Raw genomic sequence first — 22,179 nt, 5'->3', positions numbered from 1 at the left:
CCTGAGAGGTTTGGGTTTAATGCACATTCCATCAAAAATGTTACCGGCACAATGATCACATGAGAGGAATGCAGCAACTGTCACCTAAGTTAGCTCAGAATATGCAAATTATACCCATAGCCCTTTTGTTTTCACGGCTTGTCAGGGTAAGTGATTAGCATGCAATTCTATTGATATTCCTCTGGTTGTAACGAAATGGCCTTGGTACTTTTATTAAATTATAATGCTCTTGTCTGCGTGCATGCTTTGTGCCTTTCTGCACACCATGGCAATAAATAGTGCTTGTCCTCACAACACTGTGTGGCCGAAAGTGTTCAGCAAAGTTTAAATCTGAAGAACACTGTTTCTCCACAGTTCACTGAGCTGGTTCTTTCATAATTGTAGTATTGATTGCACGACCAGCGATTGATTGGTCAATTCCCCAAATGCAAAGTATATTATTTTCTTTAATCCCTTACAAATAGAGTGGAGTGGAGTGAGTTTATGAAGTCTCGGTTTTGCGCAATAAAACACTAAACACCTCAATCTCACCAGGGATTCGCAACGTCTTTGAACCACTTCCCACACACATACACTTTTCTTTTCTTTTTCTCTCTCTCTCTCTCTCTCTCTCTCTCTCTCTCTCTCTCTCTCTAAGCGATCTCATTTCAAGCTCCAGAAAAATACATTCCGCTCACGAGTTCCTTCCAGCTCCGCTTGTGGATGAATTGATTCCTGTCTTTATTAACAAAACAAATGGCATTCTTTCAGATCATAGAAACTTTTTTTTCTAGAGTAGAGAATAACTACCTGACAATAAGAACGGGTGATTTAAATTGCATTGTAACTGTTTACATGTAGTTACAGGCTGTCGCAGTTTTGTGGTCCAAGTCCCAGACGCCTGTGATTTTAACACTCCCCCCAACACAGCCTCTTCTCTTGGCCTGAGAGAAGAAAGGCAACAGATCTATAAAGCCAGCCAGAGTAATTGAATCCAACAGACAGTTAATGGAGGGAGCGCGTTGTATTATTGTGGCCGGGGACGTGCGAAGGGGAAGAGGAGCAGAGAGAGAGAGAGAGAGAGAGAGAGAGAGAGAGAGAGAGAGAGAGAGAATGAATCTTTTTAGAATTCTGTGTGCAATTCGACATGTCCCTCGTGCTCGGTGTGAAGAGGTGACCTTACGTCTGCATGTTCCACATCCCCTTCTTCCTGGTGATCAGTGTGCAGTACACGGCCCGCAGGAATACGGGCCGGCTGCAGGCAAAGGTCATACAGAGGAGCTGTCGGGTCTGGTGCATGCAGAATACACATGCAGACACTGAGAACAACAAACACAATCCAAATCCAAGTGCGCGTTGTACAGATTTAAACCCTCTATGATACCAGAGGCACATATCTGATGGTACCCACAGTTAGCCTCGGGCAACAGCAAAACATTATATGTAACATCTGTGAACAGCAACATGAATAAATCAAACCAGAAAATATTTGACTTTGAGATTTGATTGAGCCAATGCAAATACAGTCGCTACCATAGAGAAATGCACTCCCACACAGCTCGGAAAAGGCGCATGCGCGAGCGCTCATGTGCCACAGGCTTGATACACACAGGCATGAAAACGTACACACATACGGACACATGCGAGTGCACACACTGCATAATGCACAGCTCCACAAGGCCATTGTGCCATTTCAGTTGCCTGTGGTTCCAAGGAGACAGAGCTCATTGACATTCCAGTAAATCAGGCATCCTGATGGAGTTGACAGGAAGAATTATAGTGTGTCATCACAGCCATGACCACGAAGATGATTCTCAAGGGGGACTGCGTAGAAAATAGCTGTAAAGGAAGGAGCAATATGACACAAATGTTGCCACATTCGCGACGCTTGTAAAATAAGACCGTTAATTAGGCTGCTGCAACAGCAACAAAGAGCGATCACACGACATATCGGTATGTAGATCTACAGCAGTCACGCAGCGCGGTAAATAGTGCCGCCATTAAACAGCCGTCGTATAATATGTGCGTCTCCGAGAGCTGATGCTGACAAATAGCATCATACTGCTGCACCATCTGAACTCTTAAGACCCGGCCCACGGGCTTATTAGCATGCAGCATGTTGGAGGGGGTGGGGGGGGGGTCCTAAGCAGCCTTACGTGATGGGCCCCTCAACTCTGCATAAGCAATGTTCCTTCTATCAACCACTTCAGCACAAACTCAATCAGTTCCTGATGCTTAACGCTAACCCAATCACCCCGCGCTAATGCCATGCCACTTTTGCTTAGGATAATAAATGAGAAATGTCCACGACTGACCTGAAGACGGTGACAATAAGCTGAGGCAGGCACCAGGAGGATGGGGGGGGGGTGAAAGTAGGAGGTTCATGGGGGAGGAAAGGTAATCTGGGGGAAAAAATGAGGTGTGGGTTGTTGGGGTGGGAATGGTGCAGGGTAGGGAACTGAGATTAAGGTGTGAAGGGAATGTAAGAAAAGGCAGTTAGGGAGGGGAAGAACAGAGGTAGGCTGCCGGGAAACGAGAAGCAAAAAAAGAAAAAGGAGTATATGGCGTCTGCAAAGTAATGGTGATTGCAGTTGCTGTGGGGAAACACATAAAGGCTCCTGAGTCAGTGAATCCAAATGAGCTCCAAAGATCATCACGTACTTGGACATTATCACCAGTGACAGTGTTATTCCAGCCTATTGATCTGTTCTCACAATAAACTGATGGCATTTGAATATGCCAATAAGTTGATCTCAGCAAAAGCTTGAATGATTTGCTTTGGTCTCAGCAGAAGCTCTGACCCTGAGGCCACAACACAGGATTCCTACACATTTACATTCCCTTTGTTCCTGCTCACTGTGTTTTAAAATGGATGTTTTATCTGCCGTTTAATCTGCACCAGGGAACACACTGTTCTTTGCTTTGTGCTGACATATCTGTCTCTGTGCTCTCTCCCTTTTATAGGTTTAGCCCTTATGAGTGGTACAACCCGCATCCATGCAACCCCGACTCAGATGTAGTGGAAAACAATTTTACGCTGCTCAATAGTTTCTGGTTTGGAGTTGGGGCTCTCATGCAGCAAGGTAGTTGCCTCAGCCTGTGGCTGCTGTTGCTCTGTGGAGCTGGAGCTCTCTATATCCCACTGTCTCTGAGGAATTGGTTGTTTTATACAAGCCAGCGGCAACAGAGAGACCTCTGGGGGTCCAGACAGAACTTAGAGCAAATGTGCGTGTAATGGTTTTTTAATTAAATCAGCTGAGCTCATAGGAACATAGAATAAACCTACAGTATATGAGCATATGAAACATGTCTGTATGAGAGGGACAGATTTGAACAGCCCTCGCACCACTTGAGTAAAATCAATTTTCCCTCACTTTAAAACCCCTGATTTAGAGATTAGAATTTGAAAAAAAAAATACGTCAATATTTTTATCAGCAGCCACTCCAATAACATCACCTCTGAGATTTTATTTTGAAATAATATGCAGCCTATAAATCAGCTCTTTATCACAGTAATGATAGCACAATAATACCCAGTGTCCTCTCCTCTTGCCCTTGGCCCATCAGCACCTAGAGATCAGTGGGGTGTGGAGTCAGGATGTGAGGTTACCTTGGGTACATGACTCTCTGGCCCAAACAGCCCATCACTTCTCCGCTCTGTTGTGAATGATCAATATTGAATGTGTTTATTTGATTGCATTGATTTATGCAAACCTCTCGTCCTCGGGGGACATTTTAAACAGCACTTTTCTGTGTCTCCTGCATTATTTAAAGCACTCGCTTGTGACTCAGACAAGATAATTTCACTTGTTTGAAATCCAACAATCATCTTGTTTTGAGAGCTCTCTGAAGTGATTTCATCTTGAAGTGAGTGGCGCACCTGCCTCAGCTGAAAACTTGACGAGAGTTCTTGAAACAAGCTTTTTCTTTTTTGTAGCTTTTCAAGGAACTAATCTTATCTTGTTTTTGACATTATCAGATAAACAATTAGATACAAGATTAGAAGCATAATACATGCTGAGATGAATACATTCTGCGGTGTAACTTTCACCCCCTGCCACCTCCCTCACACCAGGCTCAGAGCTCATGCCCAAGGCTTTGTCGACTCGAATAGTGGGAGGCATCTGGTGGTTCTTCACCCTCATCATCATCTCCTCGTACACGGCCAACCTGGCTGCCTTCCTCACCGTGGAGAGGATGGAGTCGCCTATAGACTCAGCCGACGACCTGGCCAAACAAACAAAAATCCTGTACGGGGTGGTGGAGGACGGCGCCACCATGACCTTCTTCAAGGTAAGCTGGGCGTGCCCGGGGGTTGTTACAGAGTGGGTTTTTTAAGAGGAGAGAGAAGAAGAGAGCTTTCTTTGTCACTTCTGTTCTGTTTACAGTGCAGCCAGACAAAGACGTGTTGTTTTAATCAAGGAATCAGCCAACAATAATTGCGACTGCAGTCTGATTTCGTTCTGCACACTGTGCAAGTAGTTTTTAACACAAAAGCGCCCCACTGTGCTTTGGAGTTGATTACCTTGCTGAGAAGTTGGAGTTGTGCGTCGCCTGAATTCTCGTCTAACAACTCAGTGTTGCTGCTCCTTCTTGTTCCTTTAACCCATGTGATGTTTTAAACTGAGCTGGTGTCAAAAAAAAGAAAAAGAAATGCTGAAAATAACCATGTCTTGTTTTAGTGGATGCATTTTAAAAATTAATTTGCATTTATTTCGCAATAAAAGGCACCATGTTCAACACTTAAAGCATGAAATAGCAGCAGCAGGGAATGTTCAGTTTGCACTTGTAGTAATTGCTTATGCTGAAAAAATGGCTACCACAAATAGCATCAAAAACAAAATTTGATTTCATGAAAATCTAACAGAATATAACTTAAACTTCCTTTCTTTTTCATAGAAATATAGATAAAAAAATATTTCTATCTTTTGCTTCTCAAATTTAGTAACTGCATGGGAACATCAGAATTTAGAGTTCACCATCGTGTTAATTCCTAATGCTGCTTCCAGTCTCACTCCTTTTCCTTTTCTCCTGGTGACTTTTTGCAGAAGACAAAAATCTCCACCTATGACAAGATGTGGGAGTTCATGAACAGCAGGAGGCAATCTGTGATGGTGAAGAACGTGGATGAGGGCATCCAGCGCGTGCTGACCTCGGACTACGCCTTCCTCATGGAGTCAACCACCATCGAGTTTGTCACCCAGCGCAACTGCAACCTCACGCAGATCGGAGGCCTCATAGACTCCAAAGCCTACGGGGTGGGAACACCTATGGGTAAATGACCTCAAACCTCTACGCACCTCTGTGTTGCCCGCTGCGTTTGAATAGCTGTAGGTCAGAGAGAGATACTGCAGATACTACGGGACAGATAAAGGAATATAGTGTGGATGATGGATAAGCTCCGAGAATGGAAAGTTTGACCTCTATTGATGGGGTCATGGGTATAATGGTACGACAGAGTGAGGTGTAAAAGGTTTAGCTTAATGAAAAGCGAATGGCTGAAGAGGTTGAATTTATGGATAAGGTGAAAATGTGCCCAAGGCTCAAAAAACAGGCAAACGTTCAAGATCTTTTTTTTCCAGCCATAATGATTTCCTCTCAGGATTATTTACAGAGTAGAGAGGCAAACCTGGGTTAAACATTGTTCACAAATACTTTTAATGGTGTGTTCTAGCCGACTTTGGGGTCATGTAAGGCTAGATTATGTGTGCAAGACAGTGAAGCAATCACAGAACGCAACCCGAAAGTCAATTTAGTGCAATTCCCTGTGAGTTACTTGACACCGTCTGAATTGTGTCTGCGCATTAAACCACAACAACAAAGCACTTCAGAAATACAAAACGAGCACTAAGAACTGTTTTAAACTGCTTGTTTGACCCAGCGCCTGTCAGAAAGTATTGTTCTGACATTTTAAAGGGCCATTACCCTGTGATGAAGCAGATGAGCTAAAACCATCAAAACCACTGTTTTGTTTTTATTTGACATTTTGGGAAATGGTATCATGAATCAAATATTTTTCCACCAACAGTTTTGTTGTGTATAAAGCATATGTCAGGATTAATAAACGTGCAGCTCACAACCCTGGCGCTCCCGGGGACCCTGGCTGAAAGCTGGTGATGGTTGCAGCTCCGGTGTCGCGGAGGTTAGAGTGGTCATGACGAGGCCAGGGAGAGCACGGCGACCCGCTATAATGGCCACATCTATCATCAGTGATAGGAAGGCCATCAAAATATGGAGGATTAATTTCTGCCCATCCACATCTGGACCCGGCCGCTGCTGATGGGTATGAGGCAGTTATAGATCTGCAGGGATGCCGTGATTGCCGCGGCTGTAACAAAGCTGAGATGATGCTGTGAAATATAGTCCCACTGTGGCTCCATAAGTGCAGAAGTACTTACACTGATGCCCTTGAGACGGACACACAGTCCTAGAACATGTATCAGTTCTCTTTTCATTCATGTGCCAACATAGTGTATCAAATATGTGACTCCAAAATATAGCCCAAATCATTTTAATTCAGCGGTGAGTGGTTTCAAATGCATGATTTGAAATGTCCGCTTTCAAAGTTATTACTGCCCACTTACTCATTTCAATCTCTAATCCTGATGTTCATTGCTCAGTATTTCAGAAATAAAGCTGATTATAGCCTGTAAAATGTTTCTTCTGTGACAGAAGAGGTCTGGAGATAATTACTTTATTAGTTCAAAGTGAGCTCTGTTTTCATGCCAGCAGTGCTCTGCGAAGAGGAGGAATATTTTCTTTTTTTTTCAGATCGTTGCTTTCTCCTTGTGTCCTTGTCCCAAACCCTATGAAGACCTCTTAGCCTATAACTTTTGCCCTGCTGAGCACTGTTTAGCAGCTCCCTCCCTGTGGGGCTGTTACGGCAATAAACCAGAGCAAGTCGTATAATAAGTCTTAACCTTTTAGCGCTTGTCGGTTTTCACACGTCCTTTTCCCAAAACGCAAATGCGTCATCTACAGCCATCGACTTAAACTGTGATCACATTAATACTAGAAGCCAGACAGTGTGGGAGTGATGGATGTCCTCTGGTGTTCAACATCTGTCAGGTAGTTGTGTATGCACACTGTGTCAAGCACAGTGCTTTTCCATTTGCCCAGGCCCCGCTCTCCATATCCTCCTCTCGAAGGACCCATCCTATTAGCATTTATCCAAGGCCTGCTTTGTTAGGCCATCATTAATCATTTGAAATATGAGGGGAGCCAGAATCAGGGGACTTGGATACTTGATAGATCTCTCATCCTCAAATGAAGCAAGCATATGCTTATCACATGCACGTGCACACATGCGTTTATATATAGATTTATATATATATATATATATATGTACGACTGCGTTTTCAAAGCACCACGTATCTGTACATGTACAGAATGAAGGGCTACACGTGTGCTTTAGGTTATCACTTGAAACCGTGCACATCATAAAGAAAAAAGGAAAACCCATATGCTCACACACACACACACACACACACACACACACAGGTACACTTACAGAAATACAAAGCTTTTTTAGTGAACACAGGTACGCTGTTCAAAAATCACTGGCATTCTATGTATTTTTCAGTTTTTTGTATTAATGTCCCTTTTGTCAGTCTAAATACACAGAGACTCTGAGATGAAAGGATGATGGATGGCAACAGATAAATGATAGATGAGACAGAGAGGGAATCAACTACAGGGGCTGACAGCCCAAACTATATGAGAGCAGCAGACAAAGTGCTGCTACCTGCTACCTGGAGCCAGATTCAGGTTTTGAGCACAAAATGTTCCCATGTTTGTAAAATGATTTCTATTATGTCGGCATTATAAAATTTTCATATTTTACTGCTGTTTCATCTCTTTTTAAGTCACTCTGAATAAGCACATGAGCCAAAACGCCTTAAATAGAAATCGAAATGTACAACCAGCCTTCATTACGTATGATTTCTGTAATCACATAAATACACTAACAAGCTTTCAAAGCAGTTTATAAATGAAACATGAACGCTCACAGTAAGTATTAATCTTTCTCGGCCCGGTTGGGGCAGGGTGTGTGTGCTGCGCCTCGATCGGTCCGTGTGTTGTGTCAAACACGCTGCGGAAAGGAGAGGAACACGACCCCAGTCGGGTACTCCGCAACGATTACTCCTCCTTTGATCACGCCAGCACCCACTGCGCCTTAATGCCTTGTCGCTAATTCTGGCGCCTTCCCACTGTCTCTGGATTTGGGTTCTTTTACTCACCATGAAATCAACATGCATAAAAACACACTTGTAGAGAAACCATATCTCTAATATACACATATAATCCCAAACACATATGCACCCATGTAACGTACACCCCACTGGGCTGCTGTGTTTTTCCTGTTTATGTCCTCCATTTATGGCTCACGGAAGCGCGCGCAAACAGCAGCTAATTCGTCAGAATCAACAGCAGCTCGGCTACACAAAGCCAAGTGTTTGTTGCCAGCTCCCTGTGCGTTATAATTCACACACTGCAGAGATGAGTGAGAATTCTGGACTCACTCTGTGAATATAGGGATTAGTGGGATTTGAAGAAGGACTTACAAACCCCCCCCCCCCCCCCCACCTCCTCTAAGCAGCCAACAATAACATGAAGGTTATATGATCACATGCGAACCACAGCGTGTTTCATACGCCCACCACCAGTGGTATACACATATGATAATATCGTGATTTAAGGCCTTGTGGTTTCCTTTTCAGCACCTCCCCACACTTGTATTTGAGTCTAATGAATTTGCAAAAAAAAGAGACAAAGCTCACAATAAACAAAGTTAAAGATGATTTTAACTGATAATGTTTTTTTTAATTTGTTATTGATATATTAATAAAATCGTTATCGTGAAATCTTTTGGAAAAATCTGATTTCATGACCAGCCCTCCTAAACATAATGATTTTCTTCTTTTTTTTTTTTTTTTACCATATTTTGCAGTTATCTATGTCCACCGGGTCTCACGTTGTGTTTTTGACCCCACAGGCTCTCCATACAGAGATAAGATCACAATAGCCATTCTGCAGCTGCAGGAGGAAGGGAAGCTGCACATGATGAAGGAGAAGTGGTGGCGAGGGAACGGCTGTCCCGAGGAGGAGAGCAAAGAGGCCAGCGCTCTGGGGGTGCAGAACATCGGCGGGATCTTCATCGTGCTGGCTGCAGGACTGGTGCTGTCAGTGTTCGTGGCTGTGGGGGAGGTCCTTTACAAGTCTAAACAGAACGCGCAGCTGGAGAAGGTACTGGAGCCTTTTCCGATACATTTAAAGGATTGAAGATTCTGCTGCGTTTTCCTCGTCCCTATCCCAGTCGTTTGATTTAAGCTGTGTTTCATTTTGGATTTGACATCACCTCATTCATCACTCATCTTTATGGCTTTATTGTCTCTCTTTCTTATTTGACTTCCTTTTTAAGGGGAATTGAACTGTAAAGTTGACCAATTGAATCACACTAAAATAAAATAAAACACATACACATTCACATTGCTCTGTTTAGTTTAGTTAGTTTAGTTTGCATTTCTGTTCTTTTTCGTAGGTTCAGGATTTGAGTAAAGGATAAGTTCAAATTTTTTTAAAGACCGTCTTAAAACAATACTCATGCTCATATTTACATTGAAATGGTTTTTGGTCGCTCTAATTGTTCCTCCTTCCCTGAAGAGATTCCTCTGTTGTTCTTCACTTAGTCTTTTTGATAACACATTCCATGGAGAGACAGCAACAAAAAGACTTGATGTTCTACTTTAAAGACTGAAACTGTGGTTGATACCGTACCGACTTGAATCAAGATGGAGTCTCTTCACGGCCAGTAAGAACAGACAAAACAATTACAGCAGCTATTTCAATTTACATATTGGTGTGTGAGTATCATTTTAAAGAGTAAAAAAAAACAACAAAAAAAAAACATGAGCTCATCCTTTAATCGTATGATTTGTCTGAATGCGTATACATGTGCAGCTTTCTTTTCTCCCGCCTCTGGTTATATTTCTTTAAAGCAGGAGACTGAATACATTTCAGGCTGTTCTATCTGTGGTCTATTTTCGTACAGAGTGCTCATGATTCATCACACAGTGTGGAGTATGTATTTTAGTGCACTTTAACTTGTGCAATGATGTTTCCAGATAATTGTAAAAGTCTGTTTGATACAATTTTAATTATTTACATCTACAGAATTATCACAGCGCAGTGGTGTGTTACTTTATTGGGATAGTAATTAGTTTCTGGCGTTTTTTTTGTTTTTGTTTTTTTTGTTTTTTTGGGGGGGGTTTTTGGGGGTTTTTTTACGGGCTGCATATGTTTCAGAGCACATCTTAGATATCATTAATCAAGAGCCGCAAGACTGGGTCACGATATTCAGATAATTTGCAAATGCCACAGTCTCTAGGCTGCCAAGGTGCTTGTAATTTACATGCTGACAACAAGCCTCTCCCTCTCTATTTCCTCGCCCCGCCAACCTCCTCTACCCAAACATCACCAGTTTTTTTTTTTTTTTTACCCCCCTTGTTCTCCTTCTTTTTCCCCCCATCAGTCTAATCCATATCCCTCCTCTTTGCTTTTCAACATTTCTTTTCCCCTCACCCGTCCTGCCCCTCTCTACTTCTGTAATCACTCATCTTCCCAAGTATGCACAATCTCTCATTCATACGCCAGACAAATATATGTAAAAATGGAGGGGAAAAAAAACAAAAATACCTGGTGCATAAGCCACCCACAGATATCCATCTCACACACCTACACACATACACAAACAGAAAAATAATAGCTTCATACTTTAATGCTCTCCCTCCTCTTTTATATCTCTTCTCCTCCTACCCCCTCCAAGAATTTGAATTAGATTTTGCATAATCAGAAAGTGGATATATGGGAATTTGTCTTGGCAATGTTGGTGCACAGGCATATTGACATTTTATAGGATTTCACACCACAGGCATTATGCAGGGACAACAGAAGCTCATATTACAGAAGTTACATAACGCATGTCACTCTGTGAGGGGGTGATTGATGTTTTAAAAGAACGCACCAATATTTTGGGATTTAATCTGCCGAAGTGGATGTTTTGTCCTTTGTTCGATATCTTTACGTTTTCCTCTTGCATGCCAAAAATTACAAGTATCGAATGTTTTGCTCGGGATTTAGTTCTTGGCACGACGCAAAACACTCGGAAGCAGCATTCAGACCTTTGTGTGGCAGTGAAGCTGAAAAGGGGGAAAATCTGGGACACGTCAGACCTTTAAGTAAAGGCCTGGTTTTCAAAAAAAAAAAAAATTGTTTATCAGTTAAATGAACAAGCCTGACCTTGTTTATTCGGTCCGTTGCCGAAACTCTTAGTGTCTTGAGTTTTACATCAAGACTTAAATTATTTTCATTTGGTTGGCAAAGTTAAAGGGGTATTTCACCAACTTTACACATAACGATTGGTTTACTCATCATGAGGAGTAGCACTTAGCATGTAAAAACAGTTGTATGATCCGGAGCCTGGAGGAGCTCTCTGAAGTCTGGAAAATGTTTTTAGATTGGGTTTTAAATTAAATTCTTTTATGAGAAAACTGTGTTGCACACTGGGCATTTGAAGTTTGAAAGACCAGGCAGGTAAATGGTCTCTTGAGATCAAAATCTATTATTTCTGATCAAAAGGGCAGCGGCATAATTACACAATATGAAACCAACACCAGCACCAAAATATGAAGAAGGAAAAGAAAAAAACATCAAAGCTGGCACAGAAAGCACTGTTTCCGTACATGTGTCCAATAAATCAATAATGTTGATTTAATTTGAAAGTGAACTGATTTTTGAAGTATCTGAAGATTTTTTTTTTTAAATCCCAATGTTGATGCCCCCTAGTGGTAAAAAACAAAAAAACAAGGATACTATAGCAGACGTCAGTGCCTGCCACTACCCCCACAGATCTGACTCAGGAACACTGAGGTGTCAAGAACACATATAATAGACTGCACCCAATTTTTGCTGGTATTGTTAAAATTTTCCATAATAACAAATGCCATCAGGCTAGTGTGCACTGTTACCAATGCACGTTTTACAATATGGAAACAAATACATTTTCATCACATTTTGTAGACAGTTTTTTAGCCTGGGAGAAACCCCGAGCATAATCTCTTACCAATAGTCTGTATTGAATAAAATGTCAGTATTATCTATATTCAACACGGTCGAGTTGCACAGGTTTGAGTAATGTGGCAGACACCGTGATGCCAGCCATAACTTTTCCCTCTTTGCCCTCGCCCTCCGCAGCGATCGTTCTGCAGCGCCATGATGGACGAGCTGCGCGTGTCTCTGAAGTGCCAACGCCGCCTCAAACAGAAGCCTCAGCCGCCCGTCATCGTCAAGACGGAGGAGGTCATCAACATGCACACGTTCAACGACAGGAGACTCCCAGGAAAGGAAACCATGGCATGAGCACTGAACGTAGCCCCCCCGAGCGCACCCCCTCAGTTGACATACATGGAGGGGGAGACAGGGTCGAATTAATGCTGACTTAACCACAAACTGAGGTTAGCAGTCAAAACAGGATTCCTTTTGAACCCACTTGCTTATGTAGACAGATGTTTCCTGTGGAAATATATAGATACCTGAGCAGTGTCACCTCACTGTGACATTCACTTCTTGAAGGGAGCTGGAAAGGAAGGACTCATTTGTGTTTGTGTTGATAAAGTATGTAAATTGAAATGATCCACGCAGGTTTGGGACAAAACATAAGTCTGGTCCACACTAGAGGTGGATTTAAACACACACACACACATAACACATGTATGCACACACACACACACACACACACACACGCACACACACACACACACACACACACAAACACACACACACACTCATCTGACACACCCGTGCAGAAGAGACAACGCTATTGTGACAGTAACACCAGATGTAGTTTTTCTGTTGATGTCAATGCCCTTTTGTCTTACCTCCATGTGTGTGTGACCCCATCAGCCCCTCCCTTCAGTGGCTTGAGTTTCTTTCCAATGATTTGGACAAACACTAATCTCACACCGACAAAGGCAACGGTAGACAGAGCCAAATGGTTTGCTATGAACTGATGTATAAAAGTGATATTTAGTTTGAAATCATCTATGCTGACCTTGTTGAATACTCATCGTTTTTTTTTTTTCTGTAATGCCTTTCTCGTGCCAAAGTTCTGCCCTTGTAAAGAACTTTCTACCATGCCTATTATTATGTTCAAAGCCTCTACAAGCAACGTATACTGTCAAAGTCCTCCTCCATGTCCGTCCTTACACACGGTCTGCGGTTTTCACTCTGTATCAGTTGTTGTTTAAAATGCAGTATTTCTACAAAAATGTTTGTTTTTGTACAAGAACAAGAAGTTTTGTAGTACTTTGTATCATGGTAGCCCCTCCTGTGGACAACATATGTAGCAGATACTAACTCAGCCCTCAAACTCTGACAACTGGTGGCTGTGGGGCTTCAAAACTCTGCTGTGTAGGGTTCATCTCTCTCTCATCACTCAGAGATTAAGTCTTTTTTTTTTGTTTTTCTTTTTTTTTCCCGTCAGTCTCGTGGGGCCTGCTGTACATAGTGTCTGGGGACAATGTGGTGGATTTCAGTGGGTAAGAACAATGAAAACTTAAAAGAAGTAGGTGACTCATTCTAGAAATTGCAACTGTCAGCGAAAGCACACTGACAAGCGTGGTTAAGTAACAATGGTTATGATGAGTCACCATGAAAGACATAGTAAAATATGGAAGTGTTGCTTGTGTTAAAGATGAACCTAACTGTAGATACCAGGCTGCAATGTTGTTATCACACTACATTTTCGCCTTAAGATACTGTAAAAAAAAAAATACAAATTTTATCATGGGATTTTTGACTAGTATCAAGTCTCAAAGTCTTACTTTTTTAAACTAGTGAAAATAATTATATAATTATACTATATACTATAACCAATACTGGGTTTTTGAGGCCATTACTTATAATTATATGTTGGCCAATAGCTAAATACATAACATAAACAAACTGTTTTGATAAGGACACATACTAAGTGGAACATATGACAGTTAAAAACATCAACTTGTCAGTGCTCTCTGGTGGATAAACTGTTTCTAAATGACCTTTGACCTATTTTGACATTTCTGTACTGCAATTTCTTGTTACTTAGCAGCTGACATATACATCCATATCAATATATCTGCTATAAGCTAATGTTGGCCCAGCCGATTTATTGGTGTAGCTATAAAAATAATCAGTCTGTGCGCTAAGGCTGTCCTGTTGTCATATGTTCTATACAAATCAAGTTTTCTCAAGAATTTATTAGCAATTTGTCACTATCTATAACCAAGGCAAGGAATAGGACAGATGGCTGCACCTGAATGAAGAGAAAATAGTTGATTTGTATTTGAAATAGGTGGAAATAATCTCATACCGCCGGAAGATGTTTCTCACTTATTTCAGAAAATATTACCTTTAGGACTCAATAGCAGACAAAAATAACTTGATGAGATGTAGGCTGTTGCACCACAAGGTCCATTTAGCAGCTGATCTGCAGTTTTCAGTCATATCAGATGATCTTCTTCAGCAGATGGACTTTGCCCAGTTGTTATGAAGTTTCATTGTCTATTTCAGCTTTTAAGCCAACGTGGATGAGAAAAAAAAATGGAAATCCGAACATCTATACCTTTAATAATTTACAACTCCATTTGCTGATGAAGATTATGTAATATGACAGAAAGCTCCAGATTAGCTACTAAATGGACCTTTGTGGTGATAATGTTTTTTCAGCTGCTGATTCCAAGAAGGAGCCTGATAGGCCGCTTGTGAATGTAGGAAACAGTGCATCTGCAGCGAGTCTGATGTGGGAATAAACAGCAGCTTCGAGGCTCTTGCCGTATGTTGCCATAGCAAATGTCTCACCTTCGCTCGTACGCCAGGCGCCACTTCACTCATGTTGCCTCAATCTCAGCAACTCGAGCCGTGATGTTGATGATAGCTTATGGGCAGAGAAGATCATTTATCCACTAATTGTCTCCAAATGCGTATTCTCTCCACAGAGTGACACGATCACATCTGGCCCCACGACACCTCTTGTCTGTTAACTCTGTTCCATGTTGTGAAATGACAAGCATACTCGGTAGGTCACTACATCACTGCCCCTGTCTTCCCACTCTACCCAGTTAACCATCTGATCTGTTATTCCAGGGATTTTAAAGACAAAAAAACAAACAAACAAAGACCCACACAAGGGCCAACGCCAGTGATGACATCTCCGCTGTACATGAATGGATATAGTTAATGACTTATTTAACAACCACGTATAATATATATTATGAAAACCGACAGGGAAGACGTAAGCCTGAAGCTACCAGTGTTGCTTGTCATTTTCCATCCGGCTAAATCTATTGGTGCGAGCTGAAGTGATTGAATACCCTGGAAACATTTATTAGAGACGACTCCAAAGGCTTCGCTGTCCTGTTGAAAACAAGTATGAGCTCATGGAATTTGACATTGATGCAAGGTTTTACAAATAATGTCATTAAAAATGTCATCATTGTAGTTTCGCCTTATATTATTCATGCAACCTTTTCACATTCTCTTGGGAACAAACGAGCTGAAGACAGGATCTCTGTTGGTATCTCATTTAAAGAGTGCATCGATGCCATCAAGTATAATGATGAGCATTATCTCTTGAAGTATTCTGCACTGTCAGGCGCTTCTAATTGATAAAATGCCCAAAGACTTGATTTGTATTATCTAACTGAATACATTAGGTAATTGCAAACATTGTTAATCAAATCAGGATTGTAAGCATGTTTAGGCAGCTGTTTTCCTGACTTGCTCCCTGGCTGCTTGGTGCATCTATCCACCTGGCTTTGTGCCGGGCTTTCTCTGACCACACACTTTCTGAAATATCCCTCTGAGATCACAGAAATCCAGATGACTGTAAGTATAAAGAATTCGCAATGATACACAGGAGACTGCACATTCTGACAAACAGGCCCCGAGAATGTTCCACACCTTCTGACTCTCTGATTTTTCATTGTTTATTGTTATTTCCCTCCCACAGGCGGCGGCAGGCGGTCAGACAGCTCCGCGTTTTCTGACAAGGTTTTTCTGGGAGTAATGATGAAAACTGTTTCTGCAGGCCGACCTCTGCCGCCACAACATAAATGGCCACCCTGTCTGCCCTCCAGATTGACAGGGAAGGTCAGAGCATGCGTCAGTGCGTTCAGCAGGGACCGCTTAGTCTGTCACACTTATTTCCATCATATTAAATCCCTCTACCTCCTTTTCCTAAGTGGTCATTGGAAAGGTATCCTTGGATAACATCTTGTTCATTAGGCAATTAATGGCTGAGATTGCGTTGTGGACAGAAAATTGCTTTCTGAATGTGACTTTGGTTTGTCACACAGATATTATAGGCTAATAGCACCTGCCAAAGAAGGTTTTGTGAAGGAGGAAATGTATTCCCCTGCTCATTTCCCAGTGACTTTAATAATTCAGGATTCCAGATTAAGAATCATGTAAACCTACTTAGATTTTTTTTCCATTGAACAAGTAGTAGTACATGTACTTGTAAAGCCATTATGCACATTAGAGGCGGGGCATACAATATATCATAAGAGATTTTACCGTACAGTTTATACTGGTGGTGTCCATTCCCTTGATGTATTAAACAATTATGGGAAATGGCACAAAATAACGAGCGAGGCTGCTTTACAGTAAAATTAGGTTTTATATTATTTATACATCAATTTGATGAAGAACCTTGATTTGTCAGGTATTTAATTTGCTTGATTAAGCATAAAACAGAACATCCCTCTCTGTTTATTGTTTCCATAAACAGTTTTTATTAGCTGTGCTAGGGGCATGGCTGTATTGATGGTCAGTCCATCCACTTTGGTCCAGCCTGGAATGTCATCAACTATTGGGTGGATGGACGTTCATGCTCCCGGAAGATAAAGCCCACTGACTTCGGAGATCTCTGACTTTTCCTCTGGCGCCACCAACAGGTTGATATTTGTGTTTTTTTCAGTGAAACATCTCAACAACTATTTGGAACTATATGGATTTCCATGAAATTTAGTACAGACATTAGAGTCATCATTTATTCATCACTTTGATACTTTTAACTTAGTATCAGGTCAAAATTTGAACTGGCCCAGTACTTTAGCTCATGACCAAACACGCTAAACTGATCACATTCCCATCAGCTGTACTTTGTGTTCAGAGCTAATCAGCATAGATAGTTGACATGGTAAACATAATACCTGCAAAACAACAGCATGTTAGCATTATACTTTTGCGCGTGTTAGTATGCTGACAGCTCAAAGCACTGCTGTGCTAAAGTACAGTCTTAGCCGCTTGCATGGCTGTAAAGTCTTGCAGAAAATGTGTAACATCCCTGTATACACAAGAATATGATATTAACAGAGGATTTTATCCATATTGCTCACCCCTAGCATACATATAGCTATACCTGTAACACCTAGAACAAATGAGGACTGTATGAACATGCAGATCACTACAACTCATACAGTCTAATGCTTGGAAATATCACTCATCTGAATATTTACAATAGAATTTCATTTGAACTCCCAAACATCAGAGAAATATATGTTAAAACTAAGCTAACAAGACAACACAGCAACATTTTAACAAGGGTAGCAATGTATTTACACATTTACTGTGCTAAATATGAGGACAATATAGAGCCAAAAATACAATAATTCACATCTTTTTATTCACCCTCCCTCAGTGTAAAGCAATCACTGGTTCCTGGCATGGTCTCTGTAAAATAATTTGATGATTTGTTACCATGTGGCTCATATCAACAAAGCTGGTAGCAATCTTTGGTGCAATATTCAGCCTGCGGTTGATGATTCCCCCTCTGTAGACATTTCAGGCCTCCTTTCTGTGAAGTTCAGCACATATAATATGAAATCCTGGGGAAACGCAATAAAAGGGGAATTGCAGTAGCTGGCTGAGCCGAGCAGGCGTTGTTGGTCGAAAAGTGATGATTTGGTACGCACGAGGATCTTGCCCAGCAGTGGTATGTGTCTGCCCAGAGATAGCATAGGAGTGTGGGGGGGGGGTGTAGTGGAGCAACTACTGGCCACACACAAAGACATCTAATAGTTTTACTGGAGCTAAGTGTACTATCTGTGTAAGCAAGTGTGTGTTTGCGTGTAGAGCCTCCACCATTTGCCACCTGTATGTGGGTTTCTACAGTCACACATGTGCCCAGGGGGACAAACCCCCCGTTTTGGTAGCAAATGAATTTCAATTTGAAGAAGTGATCTTTTGTGTCATGTAGCAATTCGTTTGGATGTGGTTTTCTATCTGAGTGTTTTTTCCCAGTGGCAGATGTGTTGTGGTGGGTGGCAGCTGCAGAATGGAGGAGCACAGCTTGCTAAGTGATTCACCCTGCTCCTGGCGTCTCCGTTACCCCATGAGTCTTTTCACTGACAATGTTTTCATTTCTATTTGCTTTATGTGTAACTAGGGTGGTTGGCTGGATGCTTTGACAGCTCTGTCAGAAAAATGACAGTGCTGGTGGTCTCTTAGAGTAAGGGTGAGAGAAACTAATGGGGCGTTTGGAGGCTATTTCATTTTCATGACGTATTCTACGCTTGTTCTGAGAAAGGTAAGGAGAATATGGCGCTAAATCACATTTTAGATGAACATGATGATGGTGCTCAATCTGATGAAATCCCCTAGATTGATAGCGAATGAGCTCGCTATCTGATGACATCTGCTGCGTTTTTTATGCACACACCGGAAATAACAGTGTTGAGTGGTGAACCAGTCACATCTCCTGACAGGGGAATCGCTGTTTTGTTCACTGCTGTCAAATAGCACTCTCTTTCCTCACCACAATCCCCCCATTAGGTTCTCTCAAACAAATGTTCTCTTTCTCCACACCTCTCTCTGCCTTTGAGTCATTCATACTGTTGATTCCACCTCTGGAGGAATACATCAGGCATAAGGCCTTTTTCTTTCATCAAGGCAGCAGCTTTAAAGTAATTTTCCTCCTCTCATAGGGGGCCAAATGGAGATGAGAAGATGTCGATTCTCTCATCTCTTTGTCTGTCCCCTTTGATCTCTTTCAACATGAATTCCCAATGCACAGAAAGTAAATGGGATTTTTTTTTCTGTCTATCTCTGGAGCATGGTTGATCATACAAAATTGACCAGAAATGACTCCTAATGACCCCTATGTTTTACTCAAAAAAAAAAAAAAAAAACCAAAACACACTCCTGGCTGTCATTACTCATAATGCATTTTAATGAAGGATGAATAATTCAGATTGCACTTGTAGATGTAATAGCCCAGTGTGCTGATGCTGGGAACATCTTTATGGAGGAATGGCAATCTAAGAGCTCGCATGCGTGTGTTTTGGGGGGATAGAGGACGGGTTTTGTGAGAAAGTTCAGAGGTTTCAACAGTGCCTGCATGCTAGTGTGTGTTGTTGTCTGTCGCATTAACAGACAGCAGTTGTGATTTATCTTGTATTCCCAGTGCAGGGGCCCCCTTTCTCTCACTGGAAAGGTTAAAGCATACAGCCTGGAGGCGGTACTACAAAGGTCAACATGCAGTTTAGGAATGAGGAATAGGACGATAGAGAGAAAGACCGGGAAGAAATGCACTCCCCTCATCTCCTCGGCCTGTGTACTGTCTTTGACATCCTGAAAACACAACCCTGCGTTGTTTGCAGCAAAGGCCCAGCAGTATTTATCCTTTAGTTCTCCGTATCCGTTCTCTCCTGTCCTCTTCTTCTTCTTATCACCACCTCCCCATGATACCTCCAATATCACAAGCTGTAAAAATAGCTGACCTTGACAAAGCCATCTCCAGAGATGGTGCATGAAAAAAAAAAATGGGGAGCTGTACAGGGACATGATGGTGGGTAACAAAGGGAAACTGTAAACAAAGACCGTGCATTTAATGGACCCCCTCAAGCCTGGATGTGCTTAGGAGGAAGACAGTCAGAGAGACAGCTGGTTATAAAAAGCAAGGCGCTGGGCCATTAAAGAGGAGCAGGAGAATAGAGAGAGATGGCTGTGAAGAAACACCAGCGTCTTTGGTGAGTCAGATGTGTTGAGGTGATTAATCTGCTTTGGCTCTGTCCTTCACAGGCCTGAGGGGGAGCAATCATACAGCGGCACCAGGTTTCCCCCTACTGACCAGAACTGAGAACTGATAGAATAAAGAAAACCATTTTTCTGCACTCTGAGCTGTGTCTGCCATCATTTATTTTGAGGCGCAGTGACATGTCGGTGCTGTGATTGATGTATATTATTGTTTCTCTTATCAGATAACTGAAGAACTATAAAGAATTGACTTTAGTCAAGGTCGAAAACACAAAGTGGACAAGAATTGAATGAGATGAACTGAAAAGCTCTTAACGGAAAACAACAAGTACAGAAGTGCTCCTCAGTTGATGTGAAAAAATCGACAGTTATTTTCATTACAAAATAATCTGTTGATTAATCTGCTGATTATTTTGATCATCAATTGATTGTTTCATTTATAAAGTGTTAAACAAACTCGGAGTCTAAGAAGCGTGCCATGTAACTGCAACATCCCCAGTTCAAATGTGCTGGATCATAGATCTTTCAAGTCACCACACTCTCTTTCTCCCCAAATTTCCAGTCAGACTATCTACTGTGCTTTATCAGAAATAAAGGCAAGAATGGCCAAAAAAATATCTTAAAAATATTGCTCATTTTTTACACTCAATTCAATTTACAATGATATAAAACAATCAATGAACCACCCAGTAAAGTGAGGAAAGGTTTCAACTGGATGTTATTTGTTTATTTTGGGGAATACAAAGAGATTGGTACTTTATTCGTCTTCAGCGTTAACCTTGACTTCACTGATTTTTTTTTCTGTAGGAGCCATGAAGACCACTATCTTGGAGACACTATCTTAAGGTATGGTTAATTGTGGCCATTCTGAGTGATCATGCTAATCATGCTAACTCTGCACTCATCACCTCAGTTTAAGAGATTCAGGAAACAACTCTTGCGACAACATACGCAGGAGAATGCAGTGCAAGCCCCCTGATGCTTTCCAAATAAACAGAAATTTCACATAATAATTTCTGACACTTGTCTCCGTGTCCAAACAAATGTTGACGAAATTAGCCTGGATAAGCTATAGATTTCTGTATATTGTTTCATAAAAAACAGGTTGAAAAATACCTGCTTTTTTTGGAGAGATGTCTTGTTTTTTAGCCCTTAATGTAGGTCAAGCTTCAAAAACTTCAACTTTACATCAGTATCTCCCATTAAACCCTCCTTTCCTGGTAAACGCTCATGTCTTTTCACCTCCATATAGCCTGTTTGTAATGCAGGCTTTTTGTTATAAGTTTGTAATCTCAAAACCCAGGTCAAGATAGTCCTTCATGTTATTTTATTAGACTATATATAGTATAACTAGTGCTCCCCACGATTAGTTAACTGATCTTATTGTGTAAAATCGGTGGAATTCCCCTTTAACTGAAATATACTTTTGGTAACAATAAAAAAGTACTGCACAAAACTGTGTCTGCAAATGCGTACGAGAGCTAATTCTAAAATATGAATTACATATCAAAAAAATATCCAAGCAAGCATCAAACCACTTCCAATGTCTAGTAGGAAATTATACATACTTTAATGCCAATATAATATGTTTATTTTCCAATCAAGTAAAACATTTAAGACATATTTAAAAATCCAATCCAAGATTCACAGAAATAAAAAAGGCAGTACACTTATATTGGGGCTAAAATAATGAGTGATATGCACATAGAAGAACATTTTTCCCCATTCAGAAGCAATCAGTGCTTGGCTCTAGACTTACTCCAGAGAAAGAGAGCTCAGAAGACTCCCTCTGGCCATGATGTAGAGAGTAAAAACACAAACAAACATGAGAAATGTGAGGTTATTAGTCAATACAAGGAGGTATCTGCACTTTAAACTGCCTTGGTTGGATTTATAGGTCCTTTAGAGGTCCAATGTTCCAGTATGATTTCACGTACATAAACACAATATGAATCTGACATGATACAGTTCAGTTAAAAAAATAAACATCATAAATGATAATCCCCTACAACACATTGTTTCTCCAGTCAAGGCAAAGCACAGAGCAGCTGTCAAAGGCAGCAGTTGAGGTATGTGAACTTCGGCCAGTCTGCAGTCATCTCCTAAACAACCACATGAGGGAGCAGT

General features: G+C 41.4%; 1 protein-coding gene across 2 annotated transcripts in view; it reads left to right on the top strand.

Annotated features, from left to right (window-relative positions):
* Positions 1–12,514, top strand: part of LOC111236027 (glutamate receptor ionotropic, kainate 2) — a 62,180-nt gene extending 49,666 nt beyond the window's left edge. For both annotated transcript variants that reach the window (XM_022764619.1, XM_022764627.1), the window contains exons 12-16: positions 2,944–3,062; positions 4,055–4,272; positions 5,028–5,253; positions 8,975–9,225; positions 12,232–12,514. In XM_022764619.1, the coding sequence (XP_022620340.1) occupies positions 2,944–3,062; positions 4,055–4,272; positions 5,028–5,253; positions 8,975–9,225; positions 12,232–12,396 (979 nt within the window). In that variant the 3' untranslated portion in view covers positions 12,397–12,514. The remainder of the gene's footprint in view (positions 1–2,943; positions 3,063–4,054; positions 4,273–5,027; positions 5,254–8,974; positions 9,226–12,231) is intronic.
* The last annotated feature ends 9,665 nt before the right edge of the window (positions 12,515–22,179 follow it).

This window comes from Seriola dumerili, unplaced genomic scaffold (assembly GCF_002260705.1).
Source record: "Seriola dumerili isolate Sdu_G_001 unplaced genomic scaffold, Sdu_1.0 BDQW01000025.1, whole genome shotgun sequence".
NCBI lineage: Eukaryota > Metazoa > Chordata > Actinopteri > Carangiformes > Carangidae > Seriola > Seriola dumerili.
The sequence above is the reverse complement of the archived record's forward strand: the minus strand, read 5'-3'. Positions and strand labels throughout refer to the sequence as shown.